This window comes from Chenopodium album, chromosome 27 (genome assembly GCF_948465745.1).
Source record: "Chenopodium album chromosome 27, dcCheAlbu1.1, whole genome shotgun sequence".
In the NCBI taxonomy this organism is placed as follows: domain Eukaryota; kingdom Viridiplantae; phylum Streptophyta; class Magnoliopsida; order Caryophyllales; family Amaranthaceae; genus Chenopodium; species Chenopodium album.
The window spans coordinates 23,042,280-23,067,949 of NC_137860.1; the positions used below are offsets into that span (position 1 = coordinate 23,042,280).

Genomic DNA, 25,670 nt, shown 5'->3' on the forward strand with positions numbered 1-25,670 from the left:
TAAGTTACAAGTCTTGTTATGAGCATTTTTTAGATGCAATCCTAATACATGTTGTGAAGGTGACAAGTCATGTTTATAGTGACACGTGGCACATATTGCTGACATGTCGAAATTAAAAAAGGTGACACGTGGAACATATTCTGTTTCAGGAACTCTTTTTAATATATAAGTACAGATATAGATATGACATGTGATATTCTATTACTTCACTCAGTTGGAATCTATGGTGACATCCATAAAACAATACTTTCTTTACTTCTTTTCTTATTATTAGATATATAGGATAAAAATGATGTACAATTATAATCAAATAAATAAATATGAACTTAGTCATTACAGATCCGTAAAATGGGGAGAGATAAGATTGTAAAACCAAGAGGGGAATTTGACTATCTAACGAAGAGTAACTCGGGTTAACTCGGGTTTCCTTCCATTAACGCCTACACGCCAACCCCTGCATAACGCTTCAATTATTGCTGCAACAGAAGTTAGTTGGCAATCTATAGCAAAAGATGCATGTAACCTTACAATGCTACCTGAAAAGACCAAAATACCTCCAGATAAACGAAATTCGTTAATCTGGGGAATTGACTGGGGTTGGCTCATTATTATTATTATTATTATTATTAATAATTATAAGTATTATTATTATTATTAATTATAAGTATTATTATTACTATTATTATCATTATTATTATTATTATTAAATATTAGTTATTATTATTATCATTATTATTATTATTATTAAATATTTATTATTATTATTTTTATTATTAATATTAGTATTATAATTATTTTATATTAATTATATTTATTATTATTAATAATGTTATTATTATTAAATATTAATTATTAATTATTATTATTATAATTAATTATTAGTTATTTATTTATTATTATTATTATTTACTATTAAGTATTATTTTTAAGCAGTGCAGAGCAGCTCTAAAGAATGGGGCCTTAGTTACTTTGGTGTGCTTTTTAATCTGATTTTTTGTATTTTTTTTCCTGACTTAATGTTTTTGGCTTGTACACATAACATGGTCCAAGTTCAAGGCCAAGTAATAGGTCAGCAACTCAGTCAAGCAAGACCTCCACCATTGATCAACAACCATAATGATGCAGGCTAGAACTGTTCAGTATAATGACTAGGGATAATTTTTGAACTTTGTTAAGTTTGTGTACTTTTTGGCAAGTTAAACTGTGATGAGGCTACTGTAATATTTTGCAACTTAAACAATTAAGTTTGTTAGTTCATGGTGGTGTTTAAATATGGGTACCATTCGTAATAATAATAGTAATTTGTGCAAGTTTGTTAGACTGTAATGTTTTCAATCTTTTGTGCAAGAAGGTGTCATTTACAACTGTATTTTTTTTTTCCTGGAATTGCAATCTGATAATCTGCTTTGCCCTTGTCAAACACTATATGCAAAAATAACCTTTCTCATTCCTTAAAAAAAACGTCCATTACATGCATGATACATTCATCTCTAATCCACTGTACATAATTAAGCAAAATAAAAAACCACAAACATAATCCAGGAAAACAACAATGCCATGTACAGATTTTTTTTCATTCCTTGAACAAATGATTAACTCATTCCTCAATTGGGACACCTCATTCTTCAAGTTGTTCCTCCAAATTTTCTTTCTTCAATTGCAGCTTCTTAATCTTCTCATCTCTGATTTTTTGTTCAACCTCCATCTCTATTGTAATAGTGTCCTCTAACAATTTCATCTGCTGGTCCTCCAAATCAGTGTGCTCATTCACCCATTTAAAAAATTCACATTGTATATCCTACACAAAACGCAACACAACATATCAAATCTTATTATCTTATCAAATTGTTCAATATATAAATCATTAGTAACTAACCTTACACTAATTAAATTACAAAACTTACTGGCCACTAAGGACAACCATATAACTTCTCATCCCCAGTTAGGCCCATTTCTCACAGTCTACATAAGGGCTTCCCATCCACAATCACACCAAATTTATGTAGTTACAAAGCTTTTATTATTCGACGAAGAACCAGAAGTGTAGCAATTTCCCTTTCTTGAAGCCATTTTCATGGATTTAACAAATTCAGAGGAGTGACACAGGGGAAGGAGAACGGAGAGAACATAGGAAAGGGGGGCTAATTTATAAGAAAAGGCAACATAACCTAACGGTCATATGCCACCTCACCCATTTTACCTTCAAAAATAAGGCCACGCCACCACTTTACCTTCACAAACCGATTACCCTATAAGCTGTTCCATTTATAGAAAAGTGGGGTGAAAGGTGGTTCTATTTTAAAATTCAAAAAGGTGGTTTTATCCTGGGCAAATTTTCCAAATTGATATTGTGGAAAGTTAACTCCAAAGGGATTAAAGGATTAAAAAGTTCAGCTTCTGCTTATTGAAATAAGTTATGCAAGAATTGCAGCTTCTCAACACAACAATATTTTTGCATTTTCCCCATAATTGCAGGGAAAATAAAAAAATAAAAAAAAAAATAAAAAAAGAAGACAAATCTAGTATGCATCTCTTCCAGCATCAGAACAGCTGAAGTTGAATCTTCAGTTATTGAACTCCCACGATTCACTACAACATTAAAGATCCCCTATCCTGATCTCATTTATCAGGGTAGCAAAAACTTAAGATCCGATGTTTAAAACATCTATCTTATTGGCATATAAGAATACAACATTATTCTCTACGCTATACATTGAGCTCTGCCGCTTGGAGTGCCAATACACGCCTTTAAGATTTTGAGACCTCATGAATAGCATTTGCCAAATATTCGACATTCTTTGTTGTAACACCAGCCATACTGCACCATCAGATATAGGCATAAGATAGAGCTAACATTTGCCACAAACAACTAGCAAGGTAGCTGGAAAAAACTGATTGTAAACAGTATTACCTGATACGGCCATTCCGGGTCAAGTATATATGGAATTCACTGGTCAATCGATCAACCTGCTCAGGTGCCAACCCACTATAGCAGAACATACCAATCTGTTCATCCAAATGATAGGTTTATAAAAATTCTGACTGATTAGACATGTTAAATTACATAATTAAATGCATCATTTTTACTGATTTCAAGTTCACAACTTTTTCTACCTGTTTAGTGATGTGTTCCCACGATAATGGTGACCCCAACTTCTCAATATTTTCACGTAAAGCTGTTCTCATTCCAATTATACGATCTGCCATGACCTGAAATTCATTTTATCTAAATGACTTGATTGCATGTAAAGTCACAGAATGAAATTCTTCATGATGATGGCATGAATAGAACATGTGGTATATGGTACAATATATCCCATGTTGAAATTCTCCATTTGTACTACTTGTTCTAACAGCATATGCGTGTATACCAAGATGTGTGTGAGTGGGTGTGTATAGAGAGAAGCATAATTTGAACAAGACATAAGAAATGTAACATCTCATTCATGCAAGCAGCAGCTCAGAAATGAGCCAGCTTTGTTGATCTAACTGAAGTGTTTAGCCCCCCCTCCCCTCTCCCCTCTCCCCAAGTTTGTATGGGCAAAAAAGCCCTACATGCAACTAAAATACTAGATTTAATTTTAATGCACGATTTCATTATGTGCAAACTTTCTTTAGGCATCACCTAATTCCTCAAAACAAATTTTCTTTTATGTTTGTTTACAATCCCGTTTTTCGTTCCATTCCATCCCCTAGCTAACAGATTTACAGCAAGGTGTAAAGGCCCTACACGCAACTAAAATACTAGGTATGATGCCCACTTTCAATTTGTTTAAATTTGTATTAACTAAACATCACCTAATTCTTCAACACAAACTTTATTTAATGTTGGTTTAAAATCCTGTTTCCTTTCCATTTTTTTTCCCTGCTAACGGGTTTACAACAAGGTGAAACGGCCCTAACCTAGATGGGAAGATCCTAAATTCTACTGTATTCAAATTATTTTGTCTCAGCTTATTTTACCAGAACTCATTGTCAAGCGAATAAACGTATTTTGGTTGAAATACAATTAGTGTTGTATGAAATAGTCTGAGTTGATTTTTTCTCTTAACCAATCTGCAACTTTTGTCTGATATAAGTCAAAATAAGTTGAACGCGACAGGGCCCAAATCCTCAAACAGGTAATTAAATTTCATCCAATCAATGTTATACTTATTTTCCAAGTGCATTGTCTCTCATCTCTTTATACTGATGTTGCCATCAGTGTCATTCACCACAAGTAGTAAAAAAAAAAATGACTTACATGCATTGACATTCAATTAACCAGTAAATATATATTGCAAAATTTGTAAACAAAGAACCAATCAAGTAGCCTAGGCATTCCTTACCTTTACTTCCTTGAGCCACATATTTTTTAGATCTGGATCACTAAGGATAATTGAAACAAGAAGGGCACCATGAACAGGGGGGTTGCTGTACATAGGTCTTGCGATTTGTTGCAATCGGGTTTTTACTGACACGGCTTGTTTCTCGTCTTCACAAAGCACACTGCAGATTGGGAGCAGAAAAGAAGTCAGAAGAAAAGAATAAGTCTACATGCAGTTCACATGGTACATCACAAACAGATATGATGAGCAACTCACTAAGAAGATGTGAAGCAGGGTACTTTCCCTGTTTCAACATTTTGTTTCAATATATACATGCATTGCCTAGCAGTCTGATTTTTCATCATTAATCTTGCAATTGGAGTTTTTAACATGATATCTGGGAGATAGAAATTGAAGACCCATATCAATATTTAGACAAGAGCACAGTGACCCGGAAGATTTTCAGTTGCTTTTAAAATGACTTGGTTGGAAGGAGTTAGAAAGAATATGAAACATATGGATTTAAGTGAGAATGAGGTATTTGATCGTAAGGGATGGAAGAGAACGATTTTTGTGGATGACTATACGGAACAATCACCTTTGGTTCATGTAGCCGACCCCACTTATGGGATTAAGGCTTTGATTGATTGATTGGTTAATACCCCCATAACCCGTATTCCTCGGTGATGAGTCTTCTCTAACATTATTTTTCCCTTAATTTTGGCAGAGAACAGTATTAAAAGAAAAGGTTAACACTCATTCACTTTTGAATCCACCTTATCTTCTTTTTTTCCATCTTCCAAAAATTCCATTAATATTGTCTTCTTCCAGCCTTAAAAAATTAAATGACTAAACCTACAAACCCTTTTCTCCTATATCCTTGAACTTTAGTATCTAACTCCACAAACTAATTTGCGACCATTGGCTAAAATTGTCTGAACCATTTCACCTTCTCTTTCCTTTGCAACCCATAGCCATGTTCACTATCCAGCCATCATTTAAAAGAATTGCCTGAACATCTGCCTTGAGAAGTAGCTTCTTGATCAAAATCAAAATCATTCCATCCTCTCTAATGCTTTCTCCATATCCCATCACAGTTCCCACACTAAATCATATCCAAATTTAAGTAGAAATCTGTATGAAAACGTCCAGGGATTTACTATAATCAGTCACAGAAACTTTAAAAAGCGTGGCTGTTGGCCTCTCCCAACTTTAATTGTTGGGGTAAGATAAAGCAAAGATTTGATGTTATCAATGTTTATCTTAGGGATAAGAGGAGAGCAAGCTTATTTTTAGCCCTTTGATTCAATAATAGTTGTCCTGCCAAGTGATGCTTTTGCAAAAGACTGAGAGGGAAAAGGAGGACGAATAAACATAGGGTGATTCAGAAGGGTAAAACAGTCAATTTAAAGAAGATATTAAGTAGTGTACAGAGTCCTGGGCATTGTTAATATTCTAAATGACTACTAAGAAATTGTTTAGAGAATTAAATTGCCAAAGCAAATTTCTCATCGAGAAAAGAGCTATAAGCCATATGGAGTATGGACAAAGGTCGTATTGATTCACTCATTTCCATTTTAACATATCAATGCTATAACTATAAATGACTAATAAGCACAAAATCATAAAGCACAACAGATAAAAGCATAACTAGCAGAGAAATTGATCAGAGTATGTAAACAATCACCTGAGACAGCCTACTCTCTGACCATAAAGACCCATATTTTTTGCGAAGGATTGAGAAATTCCAAGTAAATGACCATCTTGTAGAAAAATCCTAATGGCCTTTGCATCTTTTTCTGGGTCACCACTAGCAAACCCCTGATAGGCCATGTCAAAGAAGGGAAAATGCCCCTTATCCTGGAAATAGTCCACAAGATTTTTTATGATAATGCAATAGGAAAAGGGAGTAATTATGTAAAAAATATACAAAGAAAGAGGTCAGTAAACATCTTGCCTTAATCAGTTGCGAAATCTCTTTCCACTCTTCCTCTGTAGGATCAACCCCAGTAGGATTGTGAGCACATGCATGAAGCAAAAAGAAAGATCCTTTTGGAGCATTCTGAAAATTCAGAATTATAGTGAAGGAGTGTTAGCATTTAGCAACAAGTATCAATTCTTTTGGTGAAGAAAGAATAATGTTTCCAGCTTCATATACCTTAATGTCATCCATCATTCCTGAAAAATCTAATCCCTTTGATTCTGGGTGATAATAATGGTATGTTTTCTGTGAGACGTTTGCATCCCTCCAGATGTTATGATGGCTGTTCAAATATAGGATAATTTATCAAAATACTTCATAAATATATATAATCTGACGGTGCAATTGAGAAACAGCTCAAATATGCGCATCAATTTTTCTGCTTAGGGAGAGGGGTGGTTTTTTTTTTTTTTTTGGGGGGGAGGGGGTGTTGTGGGGCAGGGGAGCTGAACTCACTTGGCCCAGGTTGGAACAGGAATGTAAATTTCAGATTCAGGTTGATAACGTTTCTGAAAGTCAGCAAAAAGTCGACATGCTCCAGTACCAGAAAGAGCCTGCACTGCTGCAATCCGTTTTTCTTTTATAAATTCAGAATCTTCACCATAAGCAAGCTTCAAGGTTTCCTCAACCATGTGGTTACTTCCACCCATAGGAAGATACTCCCTGTCAACCACAAAAATTGGGGTGAATTCATTTACTGAGCACAAGAGTCAGTAATGTATCAGGTATGGTACTTAGCATTTTAAGATAGTTCACAAGAAACAAAAGAAGACATGCCTCTAAGAAAGTCCAAAAGCCTACTACAAAGCATGATAGTATAATACTGCCCAAATGAAAGTATAAGAGGAGGCAGTCAATGGATCTGCAATATTGTCTAAGATATTTAGTGAAGACAATAAATGTTGGCATGCAACCATACTAAGAAATGAATTAAACTGCTGCAAATTTTCATTCAAACAGTAGCAAATCATATTTTGCAGAGACGGACGATTTGCTCCACAGTCGAGAAAGCTGGCCCTTTTTTTAATACACTCGCAGACTTGCTCAAGGTGTCTCATGTAGTTTTTTTTTTAAAACCTGTTAGTTGTAGGCTTGTTCATGTTTTTGAGTTGTTTCATTTGGGAGTACTTATGACATAAAGTACATGTCTTTTATTTGGTCAGCTTCACAATTTGGTTAGATAAATAGAAATTAAGCAAATTGTTTAACATTACTTTATAATATCCATTTCATTAAAATAAACTCAAAACAAAAAGCATTTAAGGCACGATAGTCACTATGTTTGACAAACAAATTTAGCCAATAAGTTGAATTTATATTTCTGATAAGGGAGCATTTGGTTCTAAACTGAATTTCACTTCCTGAACTATTTATACGAACTTAATTTTTTGTGAAATAAGTTAAATTCAGGTTAATAAGGCCTAAATTGCCTAGATAACATGCTCAGATTGTGTACCTTGATAGAGTTGTCACAAGCAAGTACTTATGGAGCAAATAGTCACTAGCAATTTGAAGATCATATGATTAACACTAGGAGCATGCCTGGATTGTAGGTAATGGAGGTAGGAAAAACAAGGGAGTAAGATTTCTGATTTTTTTTATGCCTGATATGGAACTAAAATTACTAAAATTTTCAACGGGTAATGATTTTTTGTTCAAACGAGGGTACTAATTATTCATCCCCCTCCCCCAACCCCTACGCATGTAATCCTTTCCCCCCTTAACAATTTCTCATTCTCTCTAGACAACCAGTGGTCCGTGAGTTGGTTTGCAAGGAGGTGGTGGGATTGCAGCAGTAACTTTGTGCAGTCGGGCATGCAAGTGGCTTGAAGATTATTATACGGAGATTTTACCCAAGGAATATTGCTAAACTTCAAGCTAGGATATTAAAGATTATCCTTTTAATAATTCCCTAGCAAACTTTCCCCGCTAACTGTTTCTCCCTTAATTCATATTCTTTACGGAGGCTAAAGAACTACTAGATTGCTTTTGTTCTAAGGAGCATCCAAAAGAGGTGTACACTAAATACATATCTAGTACCCAACAGGCCAACACCAGATAAAACAAAGCAAAAAATGACCAAAAAAAAAATCGAATTTCTAGAATAAGCTTGAATGAAAACAAGGAGCACCTATGATGGATTACACATACCTTAAAGCAAAGTCACACAAAAATCAAACCACAAAAGTAGTCAAAGTACACAGCAATGGCGTACTTCAATGGGGTCAAGTTACCCAAATTTAATTTCTATACACAAGCTTCCCTCTTATTTACGACCCTTGCTTTGTTCCCTACCAGATTCTAAAGTAAATTTTCAATGTTTCTTTCTCATTCGGAAAAAAAGGGCACATTTCCACTAGTTTATCACTTTAATTTAATACATGGGTATTTGACGTAACAATCAATCAAAGCCTTAATCTCATAAGTGCGGTCCACTACATGAACTAGAAATTTGAAGTAACAAAAAAATTACAAAATTCAATAAACCAAACTACAAAAGATCTATTGTTGAACCATTCTACAAAATTCAATAACAAAAATGTATTTATACCAGCCTTAATTAAACCAAATTCCATGTTTGTAAATCTTCAAAATACTTTCACTAACTTATCATCACAAAATACAGTATAATGCTTAACAGCACATCTGCACATATAACCAAACACTTTTACCCTATTAAACATCTCCCAATTATTCTAATTAAAAACAAGAATTGGACAAAACTTGTTCGAGTTTCCTCGTCTAAGCTACCCCACATGCATCCATTACTCCATAAGTATCACATAAAAAATTTCACATTTCATAGAAATTAAACATTTATAGATTACAAAATATAGAAATTCAAAAACAGGGGACTTACATGTTTAAATTACCAGCAATTCTAGCTTCAGCCTCTCGTACACAATTCAAAACAACTGGTTTCCCATCATCATCTCGATAAGCACCCTGAAAATTTATTTATCAAATATATCAAATTAATCCAACCCAACACCAAAAAAAAACACAAAAATCAAATTAAATTCTAACAAATAAGCAAATATCAAAAACAAATTGAACCATACAACTCCAACATTGACTTTGTTGGGAGAAGGATCGGCCAAGAAAGCTTCGGTGACACCAAGAATAGGGTCTTTGGGTGCCGGATCCACATGACCCCACCAAGTCGACGTCGACGACCACCGAGCTCCGCCAATCAATAGAGGCGTTCTGGCGGTGACTGCCCGTGAAATGGCGGAGGATGTGGCTCGTAATGCTGCCGCCATTTTTGGATGAATTTGAAGGTTTTGAGAGAGAAAATGGTGGTGGATTCTGAGGAAGACGGTGACAAAAAATGGTGGGATTTTATTCAGATTTAATTTAACGGATTGTGTGGGTGTTGTTGGGCTTATTGTGTTGGAAAATGGAAAGTGGGAATACTTTAATGTTTGAGTAAGATAGCAACGATATGGAACCATCAGGTGTCGTTACGTTTTTGTTATTTCTATGCACTTTTGCTCAGTCCAGCTTCCCCTGTAAAATTATTTTTAATACTCGTAAAATAAAATTATACTCCCTCCATTTTTATTTATATGCATCACTCTGACAATTACACTATTCACATATTATAGTTGACTTAATTTTTTCACTTATATAAAAAAATAAATGTTATTATATAATATATCATTAGATTTGTCATTGTGTCGAGTTTCATAATATAATTTTGTTACTCCCTCCGTGTTTTTTTAAGTGATACACTTTGACCGGCACATAGTTTTAGGAAATTTAATTGACTTAAATAAAATAAAATAAGAGGTAAGTGGGGTAGTGGAGTATTAAAAAATTGTTAAAGAAAGATAGTGGGGTTAATAGTTTATTGAAAAGTAATGAATGTGAGATGAAAGATATAATAAAAAAGTAGTAGTGGGTTTGGGTGGGGACTATGAAAGGAGAGATATATAATATTTTAATGTATTTTTTTTTGCCAAAAAATGAAGTGTATCACTCAAAAAAACACGGCCGGAAATGGAAAGTGTATCACTTAAAAAAACACGGAGGGAGTACAATATTTATTAATACACAATTAAAGATATTAATGGTCAAAGTTGCGTCTCGGCAAATGTGCCGGTCGAATTGATGCATATAAAAAAATATAGAGGGAGTATTTGTTGAATTTAAATTATTTTTACTAAACTTAAATTAATTTTACTGAACTTAAATTATTTTTGTTGAACTGAAATTATTTTTACTGATTTTCTATTATAATTCTTTTTCAAGATAACTGAATTTTACTGAACTGAAATTAGTTTTACTGAACTGAAATTAATTTTACTTAATACTATTTTTTTTAAGGTGAAATGAACAGGGCCTAAATCGTGTTGAGACGATTTAACATTTTTTTTTAGATAAGTTGAGACCAATTGAATACGAGTATGAGTAAATCTCAAAAAATGTTTAATTACGTATTTGCTCCTTTAAAGAGTATGTAATGTTAAGACAATTATGTCCTTAAAAAGTTTATTTACATATTTTCCCTTATTGATGTTAGCTGTTTTTTTAACTATTAAAAATAACTTGCGGATATTTATACCCCTAAAAATACTAATTTATATACTTTCCTAATTGACGCTACTAACAACGCCAAACCGAAAGAACTTTCGGACATAACTACCTACGCGCGTTAGCCCGCATTAGTAAAAAGAAAACTAGTGAGTTGTTTGGGCTTTGTCTGAGTTTGCTACTTTTATACTCTATAGTTGTGTAACTGTTAATTTTTAAAGACATTTGTATATGAGTAGTTTATACTGAGCCACACCCCATTGATATCTTTTATCAACCAAATGTTGTTGATATAATGGCAAACTTGTAATATTTGTGAACTTTTTCTGAATTCCACAACTTCAGTAGTGGAAGTATGACGTGGACTCCGTATTTGCAATTGTTTAATATAAACTTATAACGGTACTGATATTTGACGGAAAGTTAACGCCATCTCTTCTAATTGAACAATTGAGTTCCCAGATGGATGAGGAGAGAGAATAACAGAGCTTGCTGCTCGTCATACAGGAGAAATATGGTTGTCGTCGGTGGATAATACTGTACCCATCGTCGCTCAAACACTAAAATAGCAACAGTATTTCGCTTGATACGTGGAATGCAGGAGAGAGATTATGCTAAATTTCGCCATGGAAGTGTAGCTGAACTTAGACCCGAAATATCAAGGTAAGTAATTACAGCTTTAATTTTGCGATATTTAACCCAGCAATTTGTGAATCGAATAATAACCCCAGCAATTTGGGAATTTGTGAATCGAAAATACCCCCCTGCAATTTGTGAATCAAATAATACCACTTGCAATTTGTGAATCGATAAATACCCCCCTGCAATTTGTGAATCGAATAATACCACTTGCAATTTGTGAATCGATAAATACCCCCCTGCAATTTGTGAATCGAATAATACCACTTGCAATTTGTGAATCGATAAATACCTCCAGCAATATGTGAATCGCTCGATACCTCCATTATATAATCAAAGAAATTGTGTATCGGCAAATACCTTAATTTTGCGAATATAGAATAAAAGAAATTGTGAATCGGATAATACCTGACATTTGCGATCGGAGCCAACTTTCAACCCGTCGTTGAATTCCCGAAAAAACCCGAAACATGGTTGCTGTAGTGAGAGAATACCCCAAAGGCCCAAACATGGTATCGAGGAGAGAGAAAAAGACGTTAACCGAATTATCAAGGCAGTTAACCGATGTTAACGTTCCTCACACCCCAAAACGGAGGAAATATAACGGGTTAGCATCTCTATTTCAATTGTGCCCTTACTTTAATGACTGTTTTGACGAGAAGGCCCTTATATCAACGCGGTTCGTTGATAGAGGATATCAATATGTATTTGCTCGTTTATACTCCCTCCGTTTTTAAATACTTGCACCATTTCTCCATGCGCGGAGTATAATACCATTAGTACGGAGTATTAATATGTGTGCATTAGGCATAATTGAGAATTAACCTAAGCAGTTAAGTAATAATTTTGTACTTTTGTCTAGTTGGCTTTGCTCACATCAATGGACAAAACTCATAGCTTCAATGGTAAAAATCTTATAGCTCAACTTTAATAGAGAATTAATCTCAAAGCTCAACTTTAATGGACAAATCAATAGAGGAGGCTCACTTACCCATTGAGATTAACCATGCCCTAAATTTCTCCATTATTCTTAGGGTTTTGTTTAGTTAGGTAGCAAAGCCATCGTTATCGTCGATGTCAATGTCGATTTACAGAAGGGTAATATGATGTAGATGGCGGTTGGTTCACAGGAAGAAGATGAAGATGGTGGTCGGTTTCGATTTGGATCAAAGGAGGAAGGAGATGAAGGAAGAAGATATTGATCGGTTCTATTAGTGGTACACGATATGAAGAAAGATATGGAAGAAGAAGGACGGTTACTTACAAAAATGTCCTTAACTTTATTACAAAAATAACAATTTTAACCTTTGTATTTGGGTTATCAACCTAGCCTTTTCCTTCAAAAAAGAGATTTTCTCGATTTGTGTGTCAAAAGTTGAACGAATAAGGTTTTGGGGGTCATTTTGGATCAAAATTAAAAAGTCTAATTTAGATAAAAATTGGAAATAAAAATAACAAAAATGTCTCGTTTTACCTGCTAAGAAATGTCACAGTTTGCGTGCTTCAATTTGCATGTTGCAAAATTACACAATTTAGGTTTTGGGGTCATTTTTAACACTTAAGGATCGAATTTGAGGTCAAATGTAGGAGGAAAAAAAAACCTTACCATAAATGTCTCATTTTGTGTGTCTTGATTCTCAAGCAAGACACATTGCTTGCTTAAGGTTTGGGAGTTATTTTGAATTATTTAAAAGGTCCAATTTGGGATCAAAATTGACAAAAAATTACCAAGACATCTTGGATTGCATGCAAGAAAAATGATCAATTAAGGTTTTGAGGGGTCATTAATTAACCCTTAATAATCGAATTTAAGGTGAAATTTATCAACAGTTTACCATAAATACGTCGATTAGTGTAATATAAAACATCTCAGTTTGCGTATCATTATTTTCAAACAGAGTAAAAAGTTTGGCTAAGATTATTTTTTTTTGGCTCTTTAGGATCTAATTGAGGTCAAAAATTGCAAAAATTACCATAAACACATCGATTTGCATGTTAGAAATGCGGTTGTACCAGGAGATTACATGGCATGCAAATAGAGGCATTCTGATAACTATTATGACAATTTTGGCCTCAAAATGGAGCTCTATGGCCAAAATGACTTCCACAGCCACCACAAATGAGCAAATTTCTCTACTCAAATAGTCGTTGAAAATATGACACAAAAGGTTAAAGTAGTGGTGATATGTGGTGTCAATTTGGATAAAAGGTTCGGGTTTGGGTTGGGTTTATCAGTTTCGAGTTACAACAGGTCGGTTAATAACGGTTTGATATGATTAACAGGTGGGTTTTGAAAATTATCGGATCAGTTCGATTTGGGTTTTTTCTATTGCAAATTCTATTCGGGTAGGGTCCTAATCAGATTGAGTTGTAATCGGTTCGAGTCATAATCAGTTTGGGTGGATCCAGGTCGGTTTGAATACGGGGTTAGCCAGTTTAAAGTGGGTTTCTGTTCAAAACAACTCGGGGTCCTAATCGGGTCGGGTTGTAATCGATTTGGGTCATAATCAGTTTGGGTACGGTTTAACTGGGTCGGTTTGAAAATGGATTTCGATTCAAAACACATCTGGTGAAATTGGGTCCAGTCATTATCAGTTCAGGTCATAATCAGTTTGGATTGAACTTAGTCGGTTTGAAAACGAGTTTACCCAATTTGAAGCGGGTTTCATTTCAAATCATATAAGGTTAATTAAAATCAAGTTACATAATTGTCGAGTCAAGTTAATCAGATAATGGGTGGGAACGGGTGTTGTTATAATCAAGTTAAATCATAAATAAGTTAGGTTTATCGAGTATTAGCTTGAAACGAGATCAGATCATAAACATATTGGGTTACGGGTTGTAAACGACTTAGTTAAAACGTGTTACGGGTTGGAAACAGTTCGGTCTCAACGGGATACGGGTCGTAAACAATTTGGTCTCAACAGGTACAGGTTCAAAACGGTTCGGCTACAACGGCTTACGGGTTGGAACGATTCAAGTTTATTTATCAGATTTTTGCCGGGTTTAAATGATTTTCAGTTTAAAATGGGTCAAGTTTACGTAATCGGTTCGGGTTGTAACGGTCTAGCTAGATAACAGGTCGGGTCAGTATCAGTTCGCAGAAATTTGATTCAACTCCGTTTCGGGTTGGAAAAAATTGGGTCGGGTCGGTTTTCGATTTTCAAAATACGGGGTTTTAACGGTTCAATTTCTTTTCAGATCGGTTTGAAACGGTCGGGTTCAACAGTTCACGTTAAAAATTGACAGCTCATTCATGTCCTATTGTCCTCCTTTGCGTTAAAAATGGCTCACGTAGTACGTTTGTGACTTGTGTACAACAAATTTCAATTTTCTTTTTTTTTTTTACTAATAGAGAAAAATGACAACATTTTTTTACCTCAAGAAATAAGTCAATTCGGCCCATTTCTCATATTCTTTACGGACCATAGACTCAAAGGATTTGTGCCAAAACTATGGTTTTGTAACCTTTCTGCTTTGCTTGATTAGATTAATAATTCTTGATCATTAACTTTCTCTTTTATTCAAAGAATATCAAGTACAACATTAGTGTCAATCATCATTTAGCTGCTTTATCTTTTGTTGTCCGTTCAAGATATGGCCTGGGGTTATTTTGGGAAATTTTAACATATTTTAGCAAAATCATTGTTAATTGAAGATCATCACTCTTATTATTGTTATTTTTTTTCTTGTACACAATTTCCAAATCAGCATTCTTTCCCATTGGTATAATTTGTGTTAAAAAAATACTCCCAAGTCCCAACCATTCCAAATCCCAGTAGATTGATATATCACTTCAAAATAAAAAAATACTCCCAACCATTCCAAATCCCAGTAGATTGATATATCACTTCAAAATAAAGTCTCTAAGGTTTTTTTTTCTAAGGTTTAGGAATGTTTACTTGAAAAGGGTTTGGAGAAAAAAGCTATGTGTTGAGGCAAAATTAAATCTCTAATGAGAGTGTTGAGTAATTTGTAAAGAGAAGATTGGAAGTGTTGTTTGAGCAAAAAAACTAATTTTGAAAAGTAAAGAACTTTTTGGAAGAGAGAATTGTGAATGTAGTGGATGACTATTTTTGTCTTAAAATTGATCAAATTTATTACTCTTAACCAAGGATTTTCTTAAATTTCTCCACAATTATATTATTTTAATATCCTTATGGCTTATGCACCGTTTAATATAATAAACAAGAAACTAATAATGTGATTTTACGTGGTTATTAAAAAAAATAAGATAGTGGAAAGCAATATTTAGATATCACATATATTATTTGGCTCGTTTTTTTTCATGCTATGAAAAATAATAATTAAAGCTTTTGATTAGATGTTACTCGTAGCTTTTACTTGGTTTTTTTTCGTAAAAAAAAAAAAGCTAACATTTAATTCAAAAGCCTAACACCTAAGGGCTACTTTGACGTTGTTTTTTGTTTTCAATTTTCAGTTTTTTGAAAAACAAAAAACCAAAAACAAGAATCAAGGAAAAAGGTGTTTCCACTTTTTTGTTGTCGGTTTTCACAATTATCATGAGTTAAAAATTTTTGACTAATTTTTTATTCATTATATGACATATATCATATGATTTTGAAAAACAAAAAAACAAAAAACAGAAAACCAGTGATGCCAAACGAACCCTAAGATGTTTGATTCACTTTAACGTGCATTTTCAAAGCTTACCATTTATTAAATATTTTGTACATATAATACTTTCTCTATTCTAAATATATTACAACGTGAAAGGAGATACATATATTGAGAAAACGGGTATCACAAGAATCATGTGAATAAAAAATTTACTATAGGTATATACATATTACTCCTTACGTAGTACTCCGTAAAAGAAGATGTAAGATTCACTTGTAAGAAACCAATGCAATATTTAGTGAAACTTCCTTTTTCCGTTATTGCTGTTATATTTAATGAAATGCGGTAATTTAGGGCCTGTTCATATTAACTGAATTGAGCTGAACTGAACTGAACTGAACTGATTGGAGCTGAACTGAACTGAACTGAACTGATTGGAACTGAACTGAACTGAATTGAGCTAAAATGAATATTTTATGTGAGAGGGAAGTTAAGAGCTGAACTGAACTGAACTGAACTGATTGGAACTGAACTGAACTGAACTGATTGGAACTGAACTGAACTGAACTGAACTAAAATTAAGTAAATGTGAACAAGCCCTTAATATTATTTATTTTTATTTTTTATGATAATGGTATGTAATCCTTCCTTAGCTTTGTCCTTTGCTTTTTCAAGAGTACAAAGAGGTAGCACCCCCAAAAAACCAAGTCCTACGAAATCAATTTGATCTTCCTAAAAATCCAATTTAATCTCCTCTAAAAGGCAATTAATAACAAGTGTTGTTTCTTTACCAAAAAAACTTTGCACTATTCACTGCATTCAAGATAAAATCATATCCAAGCAGCTGTTTCTTTTCTTTCATATCCAATTTTAAGACCAAAAACAAAACTTCTTAGGATATTACACCAAAATGATCAAAATTTGTTCATCATCAAATCTACAAAACCAAACAAGTCCAACCCCATTAGAGGTATTACAACAAGAAACCTCTTTAGAGACTATATTAATGCAATCTTCGACATCGATTTCGAGTGATCTAAATGATCAGAAGTCTAACAACAAAGATGGGTTGTTGCAAAATAAGGTTGATGAGATGGGTTCAGAGGATCATGTGTGTATAATAGATGTAAGAAATGAGGAAGAAAAAGAAAAAGAAAATAAAAATGATGAGAAAGTATGCAGAATATGTCAATTATTGAGCACTGATCATCTACCAGCAGGTGCAGGGGATGTTAATCTGGTATGCCTTGGTTGTGCTTGTAGAGGTGAACTTGGTATCTCACATTACCATTGTGCTCTTCTTTGGTTTCAGCAGAAGGGAAACAGGTTTCCAATTTTACCCTCAATCATTTCTTTATTTTTTTCTTTTTTTATTTTGTATTTTTTTTTTTAATAAATGAAGAAATAGGATGTTATTGGATAATAATTCTCTTAAATCAACTTGTGTATGGTTAATAGTGCAATTTGATAATTCAATGCGAATAAGTTAGTTCTTTCGTGTTTCAAAGTTGATTCCATTTTAACGGTGATTGTAGGAAAAAAAACTGTCAAACACATAATGCACTTACTTTTCTTTATATGTTAAAAGTTATTATATACTATAAACGTCGTATATTAAAGTTAAAATTAGTTTTCCTTGTAACATGTTCTTTTATGAAGTAAAGAAAACTAGAATGTTTGTTTATTTTTTCAAAGAAATTAAATCCATAAACAAGATAATTAAAGCTTTTACAAATTACAAGAATCATTTTACTTTTTATTTTGTTTATGCATTTTCAATTCATCAATAAAAACATTTATATTGTATTATATTTTACGAGTATATATTAAAAGACATTACGAATTAAGTCTACATGACACTCTTTCACGAGTCATTTAAAAAATAAAAATGTACTTGTAATTTATAAGATTTAAAGTTTTAATCTCAAGATTAAGTAAGACGGAGTAAAAACTTAACCACTAAATCATGTCATAATATGAGTTTGTAAAAGCAAGCAAAATTGTACTTCGTATATGACAACATAATAAATAAAAATCAATAAATATAAGATTGGATCATGAATGTCAGGCACAATTATTAAGGTACAAGGTTTGAATCATGAATAATTGAATACGGCGTACAATTACCGCAATATATGTAATAACCTGCGACATTGGGGGTGTTTGGAAACCAGCTTTTCAGCTGGCTTTTGGCTTTTGGCTTCTTCAAGTTGGTCAAACAGCCAAAAAACATGTTTGGTTAGCGGCTTTTTTAACTAGCTGAAAAGCTGGCTTTTAAGCCAAAAGCCAAAAGCTAGTTGGAGCAGCTTTTGGCTTATGGCTTTTGGCTTGTTGACATAATTAATAATTGATAATTAATAATTAATAATTAATAATTGTATTAGTAATTAGTAATTAGTAATTAGTAATTAGTAATTAGTAATTAGTAATTAGTAATTAGTAATTAGTAATTAGTAATTAGTAATTAGTAATTAGTAATTAGTAATTAGTAATTAGTAATTAGTAATTAGTAATTAGTAATTAGTAATTAGTAATTAGTAATTAGTAATTAATTATTAATAAATTAGTAATTAATAATTAATAATTAATAATTAATTAATAATTAATTAATAATTAGTAATTAATAATAGTAATTAGTAATTAGTAATTAATAATTAATAATTAATAATTAGTAATTAGTTATTAGTAATTAGTAATTAATAATTAGTAATTAGTAATTAGTAATTAATAATTAGTAATTAATAATTAATAATAAATAATTAGTAATTTATAATTAGTAATTAATATTTAATAATTAATAATTAATATTTTTTTGAAACATAAATTATTAGTATTTAATAATTAGTTTTTAATAATTACTATTTAATAATTAATAATTAATTATTATCATTGAATAATTAGTTTTTAATAATTAGTATTAAAATGGAGTAATATACAATTATTAGTAATTTCTAACCAATAATTAATTAATTTAAATTATAATTAATTATTATTAAATTATTGTAACCTTATTGTAAATAATTAATTATTAATTTACAATTATAATTACCAATTATTTATTATTTTAAGTAATATTAAAGTACTATATTAGTTCATTAGTGTTAATATAGTTTAACAACAGCTAGCACCCAACAACCAATTTACCAAACACTACAACTCTAGTCAAACAGCCAACTCAAAAGCCAATCTAAACAGCCAGTCAAACCAGCCAACTAAAACAGCCGACAGCCAACAGCCAACAGCCAATTGCCAAACAGGGTCATTGTCTTATCTAAGAAACTAGTTAATTTTACTGTAATATACTTACATATTTAAATGAGTAACTTTGTAAAGTGGCATTGTCATTGTATTCTATGCTTTGGAAAATTAACATAACTCTGTTAAAATTTTCATGATAGTCCAACATAACTAAGAAGGAAAAAAAAATTACGGAGTACTTCGTATTAAATTTTAGCATCTTTAAACTTTTAACTACTTGAACATAATAGTCTGTTCCTGGCTCCTTCACAACCATATATGGAGCACATTTTTTAGTCTATCAAACTTCTTCGGTTCATAAGTTGTGCCCCCAAACTTCTTCGGTTACTAAGCTGTGCCCATGCTTTTTCAAACGTCTAAACTGTGCCCTCAACCTAACTAATTTTTATTAACAATAACCTTTAACGTTAACAATAACCTTTATTTAATTATCTTATTTTCTGATTTTTTAATTTTGTTTTAAAGTGTTAAACCAATTAGAACGGGACACATGTTAAATTAATAATGCCACGACACCATTTTTGATAAAATAACTTAATATTCGTTAACGGAAATGGCTGTCACTTGGGGCATAGCTTAGAAAAAACCAAAAAAAAAAAAAAAAAAAAACTTTAACTATCATGTAATTAAGATTGTTATTTCAATTCATTACGATCAAGATTTAGAAAATAATAATTGAACGTTTGTATAAATTGACATTTGGTATTAGTTTAAGCAATTCTAAATTTCTAAGTTATACTACTTATTTTATTATAGGACTTGTGAGATATGTGGTAAACCAGCAAAGAATATAGCAGGGATAGACGATACAGGATTTCGAGCCTATGGTACAGATATTGGCATCATTACGACAGAAATTACAATGAGCCATGGTTCATATCCGACAGACCACCGATGCAGCACATCCTTGTCTAGATTCTTACTAGTAGCCGTGGTGCTAGCGTTTGTCCTGCCATGGGCAATTCGACCTAGCAGAATATTATGACAAAAATTACCTTACGTTTAATATTTTATCGAGCATAGGTCTAAAAGATTCAATTACTTCATTTTTTTGGTACTATGATTGTATAGTTTGTGACTATGTGTGAGTGATTGATCCAGGAGAGCCGAGAGCCTGAGACGAGTATTACAGGTATATCAACGCTGGACATGGGGCACAGATATGGACCTTGCTAAGCACAACCGCCAACACGGCATGCCCCAGCCTCTTGCCACATAATTGGTAATAGGTAGTGATTTTTAAAAATCAAGTAGGCTGTTTCAGTATATTCTTTATTCATCTGGCTCATGAAATTATTCGTGGCCGAAAGCCTGAAATCATGTATATAATGCAGTATATTTGTACCTATGAATTTATACAAGTTTAATGTCATGGTTACCTTCAACTCTTCAGCCATGAACATCTTTGCCACAACAAAACAATTGAATGCCTGATCCTAGCAGAACTTGGCTGCTATGAATGCAGGTGAAGTATCGGGTTTTGCAATGAAATGTTGAAGTTTGAACCAAAGATTAAGCGCGACAAGTATTTCAAACCAAAGTACACATTTAACAATTTATTCTCAAGTAGATTGTATTTACATGTTACAACAATTTATACTCATATATATCTGATATGTGTATAGTATGCTACATTGCTAAGCCTGAATACAGCTAAAACTTGTTGCTCATTCAGATGTTAGTAGTCCATTAGTCCTCTATCCTTCAAAGAGCTTTACATGAATTTCACTTTGGGAAGCCAACTCGTCCAAATGCTGCATTTTTCGTGGTAATTTTGTAAAAGACATACCAGTCACAAGTTTCAATTTCATCATTGTCTTCAGTTCTACTTGCATAATAATTATTCTTCAATTAGAACTCAAATTCTGCTGAAAGAATTTGACAATAACCTGAAAAATCACAAGCAAAAATTGGATAAATCATCAGCTCAGCTACAAACGTTTACCTCAAATACCAAATTTTCCCAAAGTATATACACTTTTTTTCAGCCATAAACGCATAAAATAAACCAGATCATTAAAGTTACCTGCAAATATCAAATCCAGACAGTTTAATGGCAGCAGTCACAGGCCTCACAGCCACGTCCAATCAGCGCGATGTATTAGGTTTCAATTTTCCATCCAAAATGCTTGGAGTACAGGATGTTACAGCTGCCTCAATAAAGCACTTTAATCAAGGAAGTTAAGGAGTGTACAAGCAAAATTCATGACCAAAAAGGCAAGAACATAAGGACATAGAATCATACTTGGCTCGTGAGCTGATCCATCCATAGTTGTCTTGTCAATTTACCTGTGAGATTGTAATTTATTCCTAAGTAAGCAGCAATAGGCAGCAGCAAACACCTTTGTTCTTTCTGATCTACATAAAGGCGTTGTACATGACCAAGGGAATGTTCCATGGGCCATGTCACAAGAAAGGGGTAGCAATCTGCTTAAACCAGAAGGACTCCCTAAGCATTTCATGGTCAACTGTCTCATATTCTACACAAAAAATGAGGCAGCCATGGGCATAACACTTTAAAGTGAGGTTTTCCACCAAAAGAATGCCCTGCAAACTAACGTAGGAATTTCACCATTCTGATCTTTGATTGGAGTTCCCTCGCACCTCTCCTAAATCCTGAACCACGAAAACCTCTAATAACTGCCCTCTCTGCAGACTTAAGTATGTTCATCCCATTCTTTAGACAAGACAATAAGAGTTTGGATGCACTCCTGAATTTCCTTTCCTTGCAAAGATTGTGCACCATGGAGGAATAAGTAAATTCATCCTTCATCTTCGACAACTTGAAAAGTTTCATTGCAAACTCGGCGTGGCCAGCTTTATAAACCCCATCAAGCAAACTATTGAAGGCTGGCAGATTTGTAATAGATCCCGTTGAACTAATTAATTTCATATGTCTCTGAGCCTCCTCAACATTCCCTGCCTTGCACAATCCATCGATTAAAATGGCATGAGTATAGTTGTCACATTCAAAGCCTTCGTCCTCCATCGTATCCAACAATTTATAAGCAGCCTCAAACTTCCCCTCTTTACAGTAAAGATTCATTAAAGTGTTATAGCACACAATGTCAGGTGAAATCCCAATTTTCAACATTGCTTCCATGCAATCATTTGCCTCTTTTAGCATGCCTCTCTTAGCAAAAGCTCCTGCAACTGTGCAATATGCAAAGGCATCATATGTAAAACCTTTACTCTTCATTTCCCAAAAAATTTCTAAGCCTTCTTCAAATTTTCTGGACTTAAAGCAACATTTCAAAACTGTAGTATAAGTAATAGCATTAGGTATGTAACCTGAATTTTCAAGCTCTTTGAGAATCCACCTAGCTGCCTTTAATCTACCCGCTTTGCATAGCCCATCAATAAGAATATTATAAGTTATCAGCTCAAGTTCGCAGCCATGGCGCTTTAGGTTCCTATACAACATTAGGGCATTATCAGTATACCCATTCCTGCATAGGCCATTGAGCAACGTGTTGAAACTAGTTCTATCAGGACTGAGATTATTAAGAATAATATCCTGGAAAACTCTATACGCTTCATCTGGTTTTCCTAATTTAAAGAAGCAATGCATCAATGTATTATAACTCCATAAATCTGGTGAAATACCCAAATTCAGCATTTCTTCAAATATATCAAGGGAAAGTGATAGCTGGCATTGCCTACTGGCACCTGCCAGCAATGAATTGTAAGTAATTACGTTAGGCGTAATACCTGCAACCTGCATCCTACGAACAACAGCATAAGCTGCATCAATGCCAACAAACCGGCAGTAGGCGTCAACAAGGGCGTTGTAAGTCACAACGTTTGGGAGAACCCCTAGCCTTATACCATCAATTATAACTGCTTCTGCTTTGTCCAATCTTTGTAATTTACAGAATGAAGATATGCATATATTCAACAGTCTAGTTGACAATATGCTGCACATGCTTCACACGAACACCATCGACAAACCGAACCTACACAATTATGACATTTAGGTCATTAGATACAAAGGAAATGAACAAATTATTTCAGAGTATCCAATTTCTTCAAAGTAAACCCCCCCTCCAAAAATTAAACAGAATGTCCATTTTCATATATCATTTCTACATTAAAGGTTTAAAAACAACAGCCTTCATAACTGCCGCCTGTAGTACCCACAACCAACACCCCCACACTGACATTGATTCCTTCAATGGCAGCATCAAGTTGAAACCCAAATCCTCTAGATTTGCCAGTTTCAAAAAGCTCATTTGGAGAGATGAACTTGAACAAATGTTAGTGAAAATTCATTAAACTTTAGTTGATTAATTGTTTGTTGTTAGTAACTTAGTATCTGCTATATGGGTATAGTTGTTAGAGACAAGTGACCGGTTTAGTGGAGATGATGGCAACAAATACTGATCAACAATTGCTACTATAGCTGTTAAATTGCATTACACAATACATAAAAAGTTGCAATATTCAATTCTCAGGAAAAGAGCTCTGATTTCATTTTGAATCCTAATTTGATTCAATTATCTCATAATTTTAGGGATATTTGATTCATAATTTTAGGGATATTTGATATGATGATAACAAATACAAACAACTTACCTCAGAAGCTGCTTCAATGGGGGATACAAGAACTGGATTCAATGGAGAACGCCAACTGCGCTTCAACGGCAACTGCGCTTCAATGGAGAACGTTGAATGCGCTTCAATAAAGCAATTCAATGGATTGGACGCCTTGGACTTGGACCCCTATCAAAAGCCTTGACCCATGACCCGCCGCAGTTATTAATGGGTTAGATCGGTTTAATAAATGCTTCCTCCGTTTTTAAATACTTGCTACAATTCTCCATGTGCAGAGTTTTAGGAGAAAGTATTAAAATATAGAGGTAATAGGGGTAGTTGAGAAAATAAAAAAATTGTAAAAAACAAAAGTAGGGGAAGAAAATCAGGAGAGAGAGTATTATATTGGGTCCACTAGGTGTGAGGAATGAATTAAATATTGTAAAAGCTTTCCAAAAAAGAAAATGGAGCAAGTATTTAAAAACGGCCGAAAAAGGAAAGTGGATCAAGTATTTAAAAAGTGAGGGAGTAAATGGACTGAGTCTTTATACGATTGTCAATGAGGAAGGGTGGACTTTTTAAGGGTTTAGAGTAAATCTGTTTTAAAAAGTTTATCTTTACACCTCCATTTCTCAACTATTATTTTCACACACCAAAGCTTGTATAATTTATTTGTAAGTTTTTTTTATTTATTTTTTAAAAAAATAAAATAAAATAAAATTTGAACAACTGAAATTATATTAATTAAACTGAATGCACAACAAACGAAAAGAACGTATGGTAACATAAGTCAATTACAAGTCTTAAACTAGTTTGTGGACCCGGGTGATGCCCCGGAAATTTACATGAAACTGATCATTAATATATGTTGTAATTTATGATTTAACTTTCTTGTAATTAAATTTGTTGTTCATATTGTCATTTGCTACATATTAATATTTTGTAATTAAAAGATTACATAAAAAATCACATACCTAAGGGGGTGTTTGGTTCGCGATATATAGGTTTGAGGCATGTGTTTTAAATGATTAAAACTCATTCCATATGTTTGGTTGTCAAAAGTATGAATTTTAAACCATACCTCAAATACATGGTATTAAGGAGATAAGATTCCATTCCAGAATTGAACCAAACACATGGTATTAAGTATCAAGTTCCAACCCGATACCATCTTAACCCTATTCCTGATTCCAAACCCATACCATTTTGCGAACCAAACACCCTCTTAGTTGTAGAATTAAAGATTGTGAGTTCAAATCTTGTGGTGAATTATTATTATTATTATTATTATTATTATTATTATTATTATTATTATTATTAGTTAATGACATATAATGAAGACAAATGGAAGGGAGATCCATGTGGCGTTATGAGTAGTTGCATGGGTGATGTGGTGTAGTGAGGGGAGCTTACGTGACACGTGAAAGTTGTTAGAAACGTCTTTTAGTAGATTAGTATAGATGTGGTTAGGAGTTTTTCTCAAATGAAAAAGAATATGGTTAGGATGACTCTTTTATCGTGGTCATTATGGCAAATTAATTGTGTCATGTGAAGTGGGAACTATGCAATTGTATAGGTAGTGTTACCTTTGCAGTTTTAACATCAGCTGACGGTCACCTATATTTTATTATAAATGCAGTTGTAGACTAGTAAGTGTAAAATTGTATGAGATAGTTAATTGTATGAGTTGGTTAGTGATATGTGTAAAACAAAAATCTAGAACAACCGAAGAAATTTCAAAAATGCGAGGATGGATTACATCAATCCACACTCATTGGCCAAACTCCCATGGTTGAAAGTAAGTCAATTTGTGTGCTACATTATTACCCCCTCGC

General features: G+C 33.2%; 3 protein-coding genes across 5 annotated transcripts; 1 reads left to right on the forward strand and 2 right to left on the reverse strand.

Annotated features, from left to right (window-relative positions):
- Positions 1 to 2,510: 2,510 nt before the first annotated feature.
- LOC145620798 (aspartate aminotransferase, mitochondrial-like) lies at positions 2,511 to 9,702 on the reverse strand. The gene is made up of 10 exons (XM_081675514.1): positions 9,351 to 9,702; positions 9,149 to 9,234; positions 6,745 to 6,951; positions 6,466 to 6,571; positions 6,265 to 6,369; positions 5,995 to 6,167; positions 4,329 to 4,488; positions 3,115 to 3,210; positions 2,912 to 3,006; positions 2,511 to 2,818 (listed from the first exon to the last, which is right to left on the reverse strand). The coding sequence occupies exons 1-10, from the start codon at positions 9,549 to 9,551 to the stop codon at positions 2,749 to 2,751; spliced, it is 1,299 nt and encodes a 432-aa protein (XP_081531640.1). The 5' UTR covers positions 9,552 to 9,702; the 3' UTR covers positions 2,511 to 2,748.
- Positions 9,703 to 17,050: 7,348 nt separating this feature from the next.
- LOC145619793 (uncharacterized) lies at positions 17,051 to 20,478 on the forward strand. Its single transcript, XM_081674486.1, has 3 exons — positions 17,051 to 17,370; positions 20,059 to 20,260; positions 20,404 to 20,478. The coding sequence occupies exons 1-3, from the start codon at positions 17,051 to 17,053 to the stop codon at positions 20,476 to 20,478; spliced, it is 597 nt and encodes a 198-aa protein (XP_081530612.1).
- A 390-nt stretch (positions 20,479 to 20,868) lies between these two features.
- Positions 20,869 to 24,016, reverse strand: LOC145620605 (uncharacterized). 3 transcript variants are annotated; one of them, XM_081675306.1, is made up of 4 exons: positions 23,878 to 24,016; positions 21,548 to 23,258; positions 21,329 to 21,452; positions 20,869 to 21,191 (listed from the first exon to the last, which is right to left on the reverse strand). In XM_081675306.1, exon 2 carries the CDS (start codon positions 23,225 to 23,227, stop codon positions 21,857 to 21,859), a length of 1,371 nt encoding a protein of 456 aa, XP_081531432.1. In that variant the 5' UTR covers positions 23,228 to 23,258; positions 23,878 to 24,016; the 3' UTR covers positions 20,869 to 21,191; positions 21,329 to 21,452; positions 21,548 to 21,856. The 3 variants fall into 3 exon arrangements, with proteins under 3 accessions (XP_081531432.1, XP_081531431.1, XP_081531430.1); XM_081675305.1 differs by having other exon boundaries at positions 21,329 to 21,468; XM_081675304.1 differs by having other exon boundaries at positions 21,329 to 23,258.
- Between the last annotated feature and the right edge of the window lie 1,654 nt (positions 24,017 to 25,670).

Coding starts and splice junctions, on each gene's coding strand:
- LOC145619793 (XM_081674486.1), top strand. CDS start 17,051: ATGCAATCTTCGACATCGATTTCGAGTGATCTAAATGATCAGAAGTCT. Junction 17,371..20,058: donor TTTCAGCAGAAGGGAAACAG/GTTTCCAATTTT, acceptor ATTTTATTATAG/GACTTGTGAGATATGTGGTA. Junction 20,261..20,403: donor TAGCGTTTGTCCTGCCATGG/GCAATTCGACCT, acceptor TGATTGATCCAG/GAGAGCCGAGAGCCTGAGAC.
- LOC145620798 (XM_081675514.1), bottom strand. CDS start 9,551: ATGGCGGCAGCATTACGAGCCACATCCTCCGCCATTTCACGGGCAGTC. Junction 6,952..9,148: donor ATTGCTGGTAATTTAAACAT/GTAAGTCCCCTG, acceptor TGTGGTTGACAG/GGAGTATCTTCCTATGGGTG. Junction 4,489..5,994: donor CAGAGAGTAGGCTGTCTCAG/GTGATTGTTTAC, acceptor CCCAATCTGCAG/TGTGCTTTGTGAAGACGAGA.
- LOC145620605 (XM_081675306.1), bottom strand. CDS start 23,227: ATGTGCAGCATATTGTCAACTAGACTGTTGAATATATGCATATCTTCA.